The 15,262-nt window shown below is 38.9% G+C and overlaps 1 protein-coding gene across 3 annotated transcripts in view; it reads right to left on the minus strand.

The window, feature by feature from the left end:
- Nucleotides 1-1,914: 1,914 nt before the first annotated feature.
- POSTN (periostin) overlaps nucleotides 1,915-15,262 on the minus strand; it is a 146,828-nt gene continuing 133,480 nt past the window's right edge. For 2 of the 3 annotated variants that reach the window (XM_030200402.1, XM_030200404.1), the window contains exons 22-24: nucleotides 10,304-10,384; nucleotides 4,852-4,890; nucleotides 1,915-1,975 (exon numbers count right to left, since the gene is read on the minus strand). In XM_030200402.1, the coding sequence (XP_030056262.1) occupies nucleotides 1,932-1,975; nucleotides 4,852-4,890; nucleotides 10,304-10,384 (164 nt within the window). In that variant the 3' untranslated portion in view covers nucleotides 1,915-1,931. The remainder of the gene's footprint in view (nucleotides 1,976-4,851; nucleotides 4,891-10,303; nucleotides 10,385-15,262) is intronic. The other variant, XM_030200403.1, reaches the window with a different exon arrangement.

Below are 15,262 nucleotides of genomic sequence, written 5' to 3' on the forward strand. Positions count from 1 at the left end.
CCATAAAAAATAAAGGAGAGGCACTGAAAGCAACCTTTTCCCCTATTGCGTAAACAGTTGCATTGCAACTTTTAAGGCAAAAAAACACAGAAAGCAAATGGTTTTTAATGATTTTATGAATACAAAATCAGAGTTATAAAAATGACATAATTTACAAATGAACCCATGTTAGTACCAGATATTAGCAATGCTTTTCTGATATAATGGTTTTCATACCAAGCACCAAGTTTTTTTTTTAATTAACATTTGTTTTCAGGTAGGGATCACAGCATGCAAGCTTCTCTCCCAAGGCACTAACAGTTCAAGCTTCTGGAAGGGATAATACAGCATTTCAAGGTTGTAACAGATTGTGTTTCTTAAAGAATCCTTGTAATAGAAAAAATATTCATAAATATCTAAGAGTTATCCATTTGGAGCTCCTTGTAAATTTTTGTTTTGGTCTTCAGCTGTTTCATTTATTATATACTACCAAAGGTGTTAACAGTCAGGTGGCTTTTTCATATATATCCTATTAATTTATTACAAGTTAATATTGTTGGTGAAACTGCATTGAAAAATAAGTTTGCATAATTCAAGCATGAAATCAAACATGCTGGTTTATAAACCTCACACTTGCTTGTTAACTATGGGGCCCTTTTACTAAAGCTTAGTGCACACCAATGGAATTCAAGCCCATAGGTATAAATAATGGACTTCTTAGCATTTAGGGCAAGATTCTATATAGGCGCCAAAAAAAAATCAGGGACAAAAGAAGCGCTATTTCTATAAGCCATGCTTAAAGTTAGCCACGGTTTATAGAATTATTATTATTATTTATTTGGATTTTGCTTGTACTTTTTTCAGTAGTATCTCAAGGTGAGTTACATTCAGGTACACTGGGCATAGTGCTTTTGCTCAGGAATTACATCTAACTTTAGGTGTGGCCATTTGCACCAACTGAAACATGGTGCAAGTGTACATGCCTTCAATAGGTGCATATTCCCGTTATTCTATAACAACATACATTAATTTTAGAAATGCCTCCATTCTGCCTATGCCTCTTCCATTTCCATGCCCCCTTTTTCAGATCACATGTAAATGTTAGCTGCGTAAATGTTAATTCCATTAGCATGCACTAAGCTTTAGTAAAAGGGTCCTTATGATTTTTATTTACCTGAAAATTCACTTAGACACTGATTCATCAATGTGCTAACACATAGAAAAGGGAGAAAAGCCCTAGAGAAGCTGACCCATTAATTGTCTATTTCTCAAATATGAAAGAGGATTTATATGGGTAAATCTTGTTTCAAAATCCCCCTCCTGATCCACTGACCCTTAAATTTTGGAAGAGGAGGCAAGATTGCGATATGGTTCCAGTTTTAACTGGATAGGGCTGATACTCAGCACCTTTTAGATAAACTTAACCGGTTAAGATAGGCTGCACTAATCGCAGGCCTAAAGTTATCCATATATTTTATCCAGACAACTTTAATTGATTATATTCCCATGGAACATCTGGCTAAAGTTACCCAGATAAACTTATCTGGATAATTTCATTGATGGTCCTTCCCCAACTCAGAATTGGTTTCTTGGCCTTTCATTTGGTTTTACTTCAAGAGGGGAACTTACCAGTATGGGCTGCCATTAAGTTTGGTTATTTAACCACAAGTCACGTTATTTTAGTACAGTGCCTCATTGCATAAAATGGGACCCTGTGCTAGAATAACCCAACTTAACAATAGCCTACATTGATAACTTCCCCCTTAATTTGCAAATAATGTTAGAATTTTTAATTTACACATCGTGAAGTTTCCTTGCCTATATTATGTAACCCCATTGTTCAGATGTGAAGAAATATTCCAAAGTTTTTTTAACAACTTATATTTCTTCAGCCTGATATGTCTCTCCAGATATGTCTTTCTTCACCTTGTTTTGGTTTTGTGGAAAATGTTTTAAGACTGGTGATTCCGTTTTGTCTTTCTTAGGGGTCGTCCATCTACAAAAAATATTCAGAGGAAATCATAAACATAGGAAGAAAGTGTCTCATACTTCCTCTAATGTATCCTCTAACAATGAATATTGACTATATAACAGCAAAATAATCTTTGTAATATTTTATTAAAGAATATTTGTGGGTACCAAGCATGCAGAGTAAGCATGGTATGTCAGCATAGGTTTTCATATGAAAATTCAGGTCATGTTTTAATGTAGATTGTAGATCAATAAAATAGTACTTTTTAGACTTAGAATATTTTCCCTAAAATAATTTTTTTAATGTTTTTTTTCCAAGGGGCAACTTACCTCTCTTTTTACTAAGCTGTGCTAGCGACTGCCGTGCCCTAATGCTAACACAGCCCATTCGCTTTGAATGGGCTGTGTCTGCATTGCCTCATGGTAGCCACTAACGTGGCTTAGTAAACGGGGGGGGGGGGGGGGGGGCGGTAATGACTCTGAAAAAGCCACTACCTCCCTACTGTATGGTCATTTGATTATACAGCTAAATATAATTATCCTAAAATAAAAAGTTAACATAAATGTTAACATAAATGTGTTTAGACTGGACAGTTTTCTACTTAAGGTTTTCTATCATCAGAGATGATGCATATTTTCTTTTAGCTCTAGGGAACTTGGAGAAGAGACGGCTGAGGGGACGGCTGAGGGGAGACATGATAGAGGTATATAAAATAATGAGTGGAGTGGAACAGGTGGCTGTGAAGCATCTGTTCATGCTTTCCAAAAATACTAGGACTAGGGGGCTTGCGATGAAACTACAGTGTAATAAATTTAAAACAAATCTGAGAAACTTTTTCTTCACCCAATGCATAATTAAACTCTGGAATTCATTGCTGGAGAACTTGGTGAAGGCGGTTAGCTTAGCAGAGTTTAAAAAGGGGTTAGACGGTTTCCTAAAGGACAAGTCCATAAACCGCTACTAAATGGACTGGGGAAAAATCCACAATTCCAGGAATAACATGTATAGAATGTTTGTACATTTGGGAAGCTCGCCAGGTGCCCTTGGCCTGGATTGGCCACTGTCGTGGACAGGATGCTGGGCTCGATGGACCCTTGGTCTTTTCCCAGTGTGGCATTACTTATGTACTTACTTATGTACTTATGTATTTTAAAATAGATTGATGTCATAGAAAAAGAAGACTGGGCTAGGATCAAAGGGGATATCCTGAAAACCCTGTCTAGCTGGGTGTGCTCCAAGGACTGGGTTGAAAACCCTAGACCTAAGGGCTTTCTTATCAAAATGTAGTAGATTTGCATTTGCAGCACGGTAACAACAAAAATTAATGCATGGTAAGTGCAAAGCCTGTACTACAGAAGAACCTCAAGGCTGCTGCTTGAGGTCAGGCAGTCATTTTGTAGAGGCAGCTCCTAAAACAGGAACAAATGAGGGTTCACTGCTCCTCCACTGCACTGCTGGACCACCAGAGAATTTAGATAGGCCTGGTGGGGGCTTATCTTGACTGAAAGAGGGGTTGGGAAGGGATTCTAGCCTGGTGGGGGTAGGAGGGGGATGTAGAGCACGCTGGGGAATGGTGGAGAGTCTAGCCTTGTTGAGGGTGGAGTGGGAGGGGAGTCTTGACCTGTGAGTGTTGGTGGGATGGGGGTGTAGACCTGGACAGGGGGGTCTAGGCCTCACTGGGGGGATGGGAGTGGTGGTGGTGGTGATGGGGGGGGAGGAGCAGAGACCCCTTTCTATGTTGTGCAGGTACTGACACCCGCAAAACTCCTGACTTCTCCCCAACTCCACCCCATAACACCCCTGTGCAGTCTGGCTCAAAAATGACCATTTTGTGTCAATATTCAGTGTCACTGCCCAGTTAAGAGCTGCTGAATATCAGCAGTTAGCCAGCTCCAAGCAATTTAAGCAGGCAGGAGCCTTTCCTGTATGCATAAATCACTTCGAATATTGACCAGATTGTTTATAATGGGCCAGATTCTATATATGGTGCCTAAAAAATCCATGCGGTAAAGATTTCCGTCTAATCAAACTCTATAAGTGGCACCTAGACTTAGTCTCGGTATACAGAATATGCTTAGTTGATATCCTAGCGCCTAAAACTACGGGCATCCATTTACACCAACGAAAACATGGCATAAATCCCTCCATGTAGATTTATTCGCACTGGGCCACATTCTATAACTATGTGTGTAAATTTTGGAATGTCCATGAAATACCAATTTCCCTGCCCATGATCACGCCCCTTTTGAACTGCACGCATTAGAATTTAGGCACAGTTCATTACAGAATGCACTTAACGAGCTGTGAGCGTAAATTCTAATTATTGCCAATTAGTGCTCATTATTGCTTGTTAAGTGCTATTATCAACACTGATGAACTTAAGTTAAGCGCGTTGTTACAGAATATGCCTGGATTTCGGCATGGATCTCTAGACGGACTATAAAGAATCTGGCAGAATATGTTATAATTTTCAGCCTAGTGTTCTTCAGCTGCTTTAAAGGCAAATAAAATGTTAAGGATTATTTGAGAGAGGAGAATATCATCAGACCTCTGTGAAGGTCCCTGATGTGATTTGTATTTTGAATACTGTGCAGTTTTGGTTGCCCCATCTCAAAAAGGATATAACACAACTAAAAGAGGTTCAGTGAAGGGTAACAAAAATGATAAAGGGGATAAAATACGGAAACAGGTTAGCAAGCAGAAAAGAGTGACATCATTTATCTTAATGAATTTATCTGTGGATACTTGTTGTCACACCTCATGCATGAGTACAGATGCTATCTATCTATCTATCTATCTATCTATCTATCTATCTATCTATCTATCTATCTATCTATCTATCTATCTATCTATCTATCTATCTATCTGTTTTATTGTATATTGGTTAAAATATGACATACCTTTTGTCCTTTTGAGTGGGCGTGGTCTCACTTGTGGTTCTAAAATAAAATGAGAACAGTTAGGGAAATAAATGTATTTTTGGTGACAAGCATTGTGTTAAGGAGTTAAAAGGTTCATACCCAATACAATGCCAGAGATGAGGCCTTGATAAACAGTATGGCTGCTTATCCAGAACAAAACATTGTTTAATGATCCCTTCTGTTTTACTACACAATTCGATTAAACCCGATGAACTCTCCTACCCAAAATTTGAAAAAAAGGACTCAAGACTCAGCTGCTTTTTCAGGCATTTCTCATTAAGACTGCCTCTTGGGGGCATTCAATGGCAGCAGAGAGACTATTATTTATTCTACCTCTATCCTCTTGATTCCTTTCCTCTTTCCTATTGTAGTTCCTTTTAATATTTTCCTTTTTATTATATAAACCGCTATTATTGCTCCCTATTTGAAAGGCGGTATATTGTGCCCAATAAACATAAACATCTCTAGCTTCTTAATCATACAGCTGTATAATTTGAGAAAAATACTGCTAAATACATAAATTAAACATTCAGGAGTTCATATCAAAACACGACCAGGGGTCAAGGGGAATGCAACATAAACCCCCTGATTCTTTAAAAGTTGCAAAAAAAAAAATCACATACGCAAATTTGGGCACATGCCCAATTTGCGCATGCAATGTAATTGAATAATAAGCCGATTAGCACCAATAATTGGCTTTATAACCAGCAATTATTGGCACTAATGAGAGTTAATTGGCCTTTACAGGCATAAATTTACGCACGAGATTTGCACCTAAAATTTATGCATGATCTGAAAAAAAGGAGCACGGAAATGGGATGGGGCGTACAGAAATGGGATGCAAAAAGCAACTGATGCAAATTTAAGATCCCTAATTTTAAAGATCAAACAACAGAAGTATGTGGGTGATAGTATCTTAACACAATTGAAGGCTTCTGTAGAAAAATAAATGGTGGAAGAAAGAAAAGACCTTGGCGGGAACATTGGAGGAAAGTCATCTGCCAAAAAAGAACAGGAGCCTCAAGAGAGAACAATAGCAGTAAAGTTGGGATTGTGAGAGAAAGAAAAGGCTTGGAAAAAAAACATCCAAAGAAAGGCTGATGCAGAGGGAGATGGAGAGGATCCAGAAAGAGGTACAAGTAAAAGGGCAGATGTAGAGAGAGAAATGAGAGATTTCAAAGGAACATCAACACTAACAGCAAAGATAAGGTATCACTAGAGAGAGGAAATCTAGAATTGCAGGAAAGTGAAATAAATGAAAGAATAGCTAAGATGTTAAATGAAGAGGAAGACGATAGAGGAGAGAAAGACCCAGAAGTGAGCTCTTAGCCTCTCTGGAAATTGATAAATATGCTGGGTTCCAGGCCAGGAACAGATTATCCAAGTTGATTTTAAAATCTAAAGTGAAGAGTATGATAAGTAAAATGAATAAGACCATGAAATGTATAAAGGGAAAATCCATTAATATCACAGAAATAAATCAAATTCAATACTGTGCAGCAAAAATTACCAACAGAATTCTACCAGCAAGGATGCGGGGGTTGGGGAAGAAGAGAAAGATAACTCCTCCTTCGAAAAAAAGATATTGAAGGAAAAATAAAGGGGTCTTTTTACTAAGCTGCAGTAAGCACTAGTGTGTGCTTACCACAGGTTAAAATGGCATTATCGCCTGAGCGCATCCTGGGGTGGTTTTGGAATTGGTGCATGCTTCTCACATGCTAAAAAATAGATTGTTTGCGTTGGAGTGTGTTTGGAGTTTGGAGAGTAGGTGTGCCCTGTGCTAATCAGTTAGCGTGTAGGCATTGGCGTGCACTGACTGATTAGTGCAGGATTAGTGCGGGAGCCCCTACTGCCTACAAAATAGGTGCGGTAAGGGATCCCCTGCAAATGGTCACATGCTAATTGGGAAATTAGTGCATGGCCATTAATGGAAAAAAGAAATTGTGGCCATTTTATTGCTACACTAAAAAGTGACCTCTGCACGTAGGAAACCCATCCGCTAAAAACAGTGCAGCTTAGTAACAGGACCCTATAGTCATTGCGAGCAGAGGTGTCCTTGATAGATGGATATCTCAAAGGACCAAGTTCAGTAAAGATAATGAGAAAATTTCAAAACATTACATTATGGCATGCTGCGTTAACAGAGGAAGACCTTAAATTTGTATGCTCCAAAAATAAATTAAAATTAGCATCTGAAGCATAAAAACCAAGGACATATAAATAGAATAGAAAAGAAAGATATCAAAATAAACCTCCTGATATTCAGTGCTATTTAAGTAGAAAAAAATGGCTGCTGACCGGTTAAATAACGCTTAACTGGCTATCCACTGATATTCAGTGGGGTATAACTGGCTATTCCCTGCTGAATATCCCTGGTTAGCAGCTAGCAGCTAGCCAGTTATATCGCCTGATATAACTGACTATCTGCTGATTTTTAAAGCCTGTTTAGTGGTCATATTTGGCTGTGTAAAAACATGGGATATGTCTGGCAGGTTTAAAGATAACCAGCTACATCTGAATATTGACTTTGCCGGTTATCTTTAAACTGGCCAAAAATCTCCCCCTCCAAAAAGCCATCCTCCTGATCACAACACACCCTGCTCTTAACTTCCCATCAGAATCGTCTCGGATCTCCCACCCTCCCTGGACCTGGTCTTGGCAAGTCCTCCTCCAAGTATCTCTCACACAAACAAGCCCCCTCTCCCTTGACCAAACCTCCCTCCCCTCCCCCTGGACCTCCCAGTAACTTTATTCATTCCAGGACCTATCCAGAGGATATCCTTGGTGGTGTAGTGTCCCTACATGAGTGGACCCCTCTACCCCCATCTGGTACTGACTTCAAAATAGTGTTAATGACCCTCAAGTGGCAGCCTGGTAGACTACCACTAGGAGTCATCAACACCATTTTGAAGCTGGCACAAAATGAGGCAAGAGTGGAGGGGGAGTGACACTAGACCACCAGGAATCACCATTGGGTAGGTCTTGTGGTGGGTAGGGGGATTCAGGGCTAGTGGGAATGGGTGGGATTTGGCGAATGAGGAGAGGATTAGTTACATGAGAGGCGCTTGGAGGGGGCTTGCCAATATTGGGTTCAGGGAGTGTATGGGTATGGAGTAGGGGGTTCTGATTGGTGGGATAGAAATGTGATCATAAGGATGGCTTTTCAAAGGGGGAGATTGTGATCAGAAGGTTAGATCAGGGGGATGGTTTGTGATTGAGGAGGGGGTGAGAAATTTAGGGGTATTGGAACCAGTAACATATTAATAAATGACCTAGAGATGGGAGTAACTAGTAGGTAATTAAATTTGCTGATGACACAAAGTTATTCAAAGTCATTAAATCACGGGAGGATTGTGAAAAATTACAAGAAGACCTTACGTGACTGGGAGACTGGGCATCTAAATGGCTGATGACGTTTAACGTGAGGAAGTGCAAAGTGATGCATGTGGGAAAGAGGAACCCAAATTATAGTTACATCATGCAAGGTTCCACGTTAGGAGTCACGGACCAAGAAAGGGATCTAGGTGTCGTTGTTGATGATACGTTGAAACCTTCTGCTCAGTGTGCTGCTGCAGCTAAGAAAGCAAATAGAATGTTAGATATTATTAGGAAAGGAATGGAAAAGAAAAATGAGGATGTTATAATGCCTTTGTATCGCTCCATGGTGCAACCGCACCTCGAATATTGTGTTCAATTCTGGTCGCTGTATCTCAAAAAAGATATAGTGGAATTAGAAAAGGTGCAGAGAAGGGCGACGAAAATGATAAAGGGGATGGGACAACTTCCCTATGAGGAAAGGCTAAAGTGGCTAGGGCTCTTCAGCTTGGAAAAAATGTGGCTGAGGGGAGATATGATAGAGGTCTCTACAATAATGAGTGGAGTTGAACGGGTAGATATGAAGCGTCTGTTCACGCTTTCCAAAAATACTAGGACTAGGGGGCATGCGATGAAGCTACAATGTAGTAAATTTATAACAAATCGGAGAAAATGTTTCTTCACTCAAAGTACAATTAAACTCCGGAATTCGTTGCCAGATAATGTAGTAAAGGTGGTTAGCTTAGCGGAGTTTAAAAAAGGTTTGGATGGCTTCCTAAAGGAAAAGTCCATAGACCATTATTAAATGGACTTGGGGAAAATCCACTATTTCTGAGATAAGTAGTATAAAATGTTTTGTACTTTTTTGGGATCTTGCCAGATATTTGTGATTTGGATTGGCCACTGTTGGAAACAGGATGCTGGGCTTGATGGACCTTTGGTCTTTCCCAGTATGGCAATACTTATGTACTTATGATAACAGGGTGGCTTTTACATCATTTTACTGCCACTTTTTTCATGGAACTCAGCAGGTATAAATCCCAATGTTTACCTGTTGGGACATGTGTATTCCCTAAATAATATAGAGAGTACAGGTGTATGTTTATGTTTATTAAAACTTTCTATACTGCCCTAACTGACTGCAAATCTGGGTGGTTTACAGATTTAAAAATATAAACTTAAAAAAAAGAAAGGAACTACAATAATTCAATAAGAAAGACACCAAGCAGTCAACACAGAGACTAAAATCTAATAGAAACCAACAAAGTGTGTGTGTGTATGTGTGTGTGTGTGGGGGTGGGGGGGGGGGGGGGGGGGGGGTGGGGGGGTAGGAGTAACTAGGATGGAGGGCAGGACAACGTTGTACTAAATAGAAGAACAGGTGATGAACCACCCCAGTGTTGCCCACAATAAGCCCCCTTCCCAGATACATTTACTAGTGATATAGACATGTAGAAAGCTGGCTTTCTAAAATCAGATTTTACATGTTTCTATCATGATTAGGACTTCTAAAATGAAGGGCCGGGATATATTATGAGGGTCATTATCCTCTGAGTCCTCTACATTGACTGGTTATCGTCCTGAAAAGTTAGAAGGAAGGAAGGAAGATAGAGAAAATCAATCCCAGGAAGATATCATTGTACTTAATAATGTTAATGATCATTTGCCCAAGTACCTATTAAGTAAGAAAGTTATTAAGCATGCATTTACTCATTAAATTGGGAGTAATGAAAATGTATTTCTTAAATGTTTAAAGACATTTATGACCCATTGTATCATTCATTTTCATAGATATCTGATCAGTGATCCCCAATTAAGAATGTTTAGCACAGATGAAATAAATGTTCATTGCTCCCCTTGGCAGTTTCCTCCTCAACCATGTAAAGACTGTCTTTTAATACTTTTTAAAAATCTTTTGGCTTTTTGGCCTTTTGGTCTTAGTCATGACATTGCTGCATTTCTACCCTCAGATATTATTTTCAGCTTTCAGCTTTTATATTATTGTACTTCAAAATAATTAATATTCAGCCTTTAAACTGTTGGGAGGATATTTTACCTTATAGTTTCCAAACACCATAGCCTCTTAGAAGGGGTTAGTTGTCAAACCTTCACTAACCTCCCTTAAGGAACTTTTTCACTTCCTCTTCTTCAAATAAATCAGTATCACCTTCGATCAACTTGGTAATCTTGGTAACTTCTAATAGGACACATGTTTATGGTATACATTTTTACAGTACAAATGTACTTTAGTTAAGAGACTTCTCTAGGTCATAATTAGAAATTATCATAATGCATTTCACTGCCACTTTCTCAATATGTACCTTCATAAATAATTTAGGATTAGAAAAAGAGGAACCTAAAAATGTAGCTTAACATTCCGGAGAGACACAGAGACCTTTAGGGTGCTCAAAAATAAACAAACAAACAAACAAAAACAACTTGCCTTCTCTGGATAACCATGAAAACTCATAAAAGAACTCCTGGTACAGTACTTAAAAGCTTTGATAGAAAAATGTACACCTTTTCTTTCTTTTATGAAATGCTATCCCTCTGCTAAGATAATAATTGTAGCTTAATTGAAGACTGTTACAAATTTTGCTTTTCATTAATTAAAATTTAATCAAAACAATCCTTCTAATAAAACACAATACATTTTAATATATAGCAGGTAGTATGTTTGACAATGGGGCTCATTTTCAAAGCACTTAGATTTACAAAGTTCCATTGGGGCTCATTTTCAAAAGAGAAAAACCTCCAAAAAGTGGCATAAATCTGCATTTGGGCGTTTTTCTTATATAGGTGACACTTGCAGCCATATGGGCTATTGTAGTGGTGAATAGTACAGTAGGTTTTTTTGTGGGTTTTGAAGGGCTCACCGTACAATATAAGGAGCTGATGGTGAGATGTGTACCTAGGACCTTATATGTGAGGTCCACTGCAGTGCCCCCTAGGGTGCCCCACTTCTCTGTTGGGATGACTGCGTGGCCAGTCTACTAAGAAAGTTGGCTCTTCCTACTTCCCAATGGCTTGATTTTGTGCATTTTTCAGTTGGAAGAGGTTTTTTTGGAAAATAATCCAAAAAGACAGATATACTAAGCACAACAACAAGTAGGAAATGGTCATTTTCAAAGAAAAAAGAGATGTATTTCTGGTTTGAAAATGGTCATTTTCACTATGGGCCCTGTTTACTAAGCCGCATTATAGGCTTGTTAACATTTTTAATGCGCGTACATGGTTTACGTGCGTTAACTTTGTATGTGTCTACAATATCCCCATAGGCGCCTACACAGCGTGCATGCTAATTGTAGGTGCGTTAAAAATGCTAACGTACCTTAGTAAACATGGCCCTACATAATTTTGGGATGTTTTCAGCAAAATGTCCAAAGTCAGAGTTAGATGTCATATTGAAAATGCACCTCCACGTAACTTTGTAAGTCTAACGTCCTCTTTTACAAAACCACGCTAGTGATTTCTGGTGTAGAAAATGAGAAGAGGCTCATTCAGTTCCTATGTGCTTCTCTCACTTGCTGTGTAGGAACTGCTAGTGTGGCTTTGGAAAAGAAACCCTAAGTGCTTTGAAAATACACTTAAATGTGTACTACATATCTAACCATCTCTATACCTATATGTACATGTACATATGTGTGTGTGTGTGTGTAACATTTCTAGTCTGCACAATCCTATCATTCTTGACAGATTACAATAGATGTGTACATTTTTTAAAGATAGGATTTTCAATTCAATGAATAAAAAAAAAATATTATATGCTCTGCCAAAATAATTCAACAAAACGTTATCATGCATAATTTTCACATCTGCTTTGAAATTTTGAAAACAAAATCTGAAATAGATTTATCAAATTGGTAGACTGTATTCAAATTTTTTGAAAAAATTATTTTTCAGTTTTTTCAAATTCTTTCATTAAATATTGATACAAAATGTGAGAAATTCTGATGAAAATCTTAAAATACTGTCAGGCTGAAGTTGAACTCAAATTGCACAATTTCTATCTTAAGTTACCAATCAAATTAAGGGACCAATTCACTAATTAGTTCAATTACTCGCAAGCGCATACTAATGATCATGCTAATCAGGGCTTACCACCCCATTCAAAGTAAATGGACTGTGTCGGCATTACCGCACGGCAGCTGCTAGTGCGAATTAGTAAATAGGGGAAGTAGAACTGTGGATCTAAGGAGGGACATAGATCACGGATAGGATTAGAGAAGAAGGGCTGGATTAGGGAGTAGAGTGGGTATTCTCTGCTCTGATCGAGGCTTAGCTCTTCCCTGACATCCTTGCTGCACTGAAGTCTGAAAAAAGTGGCAGAACTGCATTCCAGGTTGTTTCCCCAGAAATTAAGCCCTAATGCTAATCATGAAATATAGACACAGCTGCATAGTTCTACTATCCCTTCATCTCTCTCAGAGATCTTCTGTTGGTCTCATGTTTTCTTAAATTCAGATACTGTGCATACACACATACACACACAGTTTACACTTTTACACACTTATCATATGACCTTTCTTTCCAGAGCTTCCCTTCAACTGAAAGAGGCCTAACTTTTTTGTGCATTTCTACCATATAGGTATTTAAATGTCACTACTGTATCACATCTCTTCTATCCTTCCTTCCAAAATATACATATTTAGATCTTTAAGGCTTTCTCCATATGGACCACTGACCATTTTAGTACTTGTCATCTGGGCCAACTCCATCCTATTTATATTTGTCACCGTTGTGATCTCCAGAATTGCACACAATACTGAGATTTATACAGAAATACTACTGACTCCTTTTCCTGCTGGCCATTCCTCTCCCTGTGCACCTACACCATCAAATTGTTGATCTGTTAAGCTACCTCAAGATCATCATACAATTACCCCTAAATCCAGCTCTTTTTTTTTTCTGACCAGAAGGACTTCACTTCCTATATCATACCATTTCCTTTGTTTTGTGCAGCTAAAAGGTAAGACCCTGCAATTTTAGAATTAAATCTTAGGAGGCCTTTTACAAAGCTATGCTAGCATTTTAACTCATGGTAAAAATCTGCTGGCGGTAGGTGCTGAGATGCCCATTATATTCCTATGGGCGTCTCAGCATTTACCACCAGCTGATTTTACCATGAGCTAAAAACACCAGCGCAGCTTTGTGCAAGATCCCCTTAGTTGCTAAACAATGTCTACACATAACTGTAATTCACCTGATGAGACAGTGTAAGGAGGTTAGCATGCCAGCTTAGCCACCTAATTTATTTCTAAGGAATACCTGGCAACCCATAGCGAGTATACACTTACCCCTGAATTCAATATATGGTACCCAAAATGGGGCTCCAATATCTGGGCAATGATTCAAGATGTACCCCCAACTAAACTGGCTAATTACTGCCAATAATTGGGTGCTAATTAGCACTAATTGGTACCAATTTGGATTTACATTCACATCTTTCTATGCGCTATTCTATAACACTATGCACCCAAATCCCATAGGGGTCCTTTTAGTAAGGTGGGCTGAAAAATGGCCTGCAGTAGTGTAAGCACATGTTTTGGGTTTGTACAGATCCATTTTTCAGTTTGCCTGCAAAAAATGCCTTTTTTTTTTCATTTTTGAAGAAAATGGATATGCGGCAAAATAAAAATTGGTGCGCAGCCATTGACTTAGTGGTAAGGTCTCACCCATTAACCAGGCGGTAATGACCTACGTGCATCATATAAAATAAAAATTAGTTTTCGGACGCACCTATCGGACGGGTGCCAAAAATGAAATTACCGCAAGAGCCAATTGGTAGACGGGCAGTAAATCCAAATTGGCACACGTTGGGTGCACATAGACGCTAACAAAGCTTAGTAAAAGGGCCCCTTAGCTTGCAGCTGAAAAGGGGCGTGGCCATAGAAGGTGCATGGGAGGGGCAGGGTGTTCCTAAACTTTGTGCATAGTGTTATAGAATACCAGGGATGTGCACCCAAATTGGGCTTTAGGAATTGCACCTGGTTTTAGCAGGCGTAAGTCCTGTTGGCCAAATTTGAGCACCGAAATCAGCACTCAATGCTATTCTTTGATAGGCTCTTATCTTTGAGTAGCCATTATAAAAAAGTATTGAGCGCCAACGTTTTTTATTACATCAATTTTTGATCACCATTTACTGAATCAAGCCCTGTACCTTTGGGAAGCCCCTCCCATGAAATGCTATCAGAAAACATTCACTGCCAAATTTCTGCTCTCCCCAGTTTTACAAGCAGTCCTTTTACACCTGTTTACAACTATTCTAGTCCCATGATCCTATATTCTCAATCCAAGCTCCTTTAATCCCCCTTTTGATGCACAGAAAGCACCCACTCATAGGCACTGAAAGAGAGAGGATAAAGGCTTACTTTATGCCGGCTTCAGTATTAACTGTGTTAACAGCACTCTTTAATGATATATAATCTCATCTGCATATGGGTCAATATTACAGGCCCCATTTTCAAGCTGACACTGGAATTGGTACACCTTTATTTCTTTATCAAAAGGGGAAACATTTAATGGGAGGAATGTGGGTTCATCCTATGCCTCAAGAGGGGAATCAGGGCCATGGAAAGTTTAAATGATTGGAGGAAGGGGTGTCTGTTGAGATATAAGGTTTGCTGGTAGCATGAGGGGAGCTGTGGAGTGGGTTGGTTGGCAACATCAGGTGTATTCTAAGAGGTGAGGCTCTATACACATATCTGGGGTCTGAGATAGGGTTGGCTCAGATTTTTTTCCTCACATGAGCCAACCATGTCACTTTAGACTAATTAGTACATCAGAGCTTAGAAAGATAATGATAAGGAAAGTATTACATTACATTACATCCAATGCTTATAAGCCACAAATAACCAGAAATGGATCAATATGGCTCACATTAAAAGAAGTAGGGTATATTCCTAGAATTATAGCACATTAAGGGGTATGTTTACTAAGGTGTGTTAGTGTTTTTTATGTGCCTGTAAATTTAAGGCCCGTTAAACACTAACACGCCTATACATTTCTATGGGCGTGTTAGCGTTTAATGTGCATACACCATTTACACGTGTTAAAAACACTAGCGAGCTCATAG

Source organism: Microcaecilia unicolor, chromosome 4 (genome assembly GCF_901765095.1).
Source record: "Microcaecilia unicolor chromosome 4, aMicUni1.1, whole genome shotgun sequence".
NCBI classification, from domain to species: Eukaryota; Metazoa; Chordata; class Amphibia; order Gymnophiona; family Siphonopidae; genus Microcaecilia; species Microcaecilia unicolor.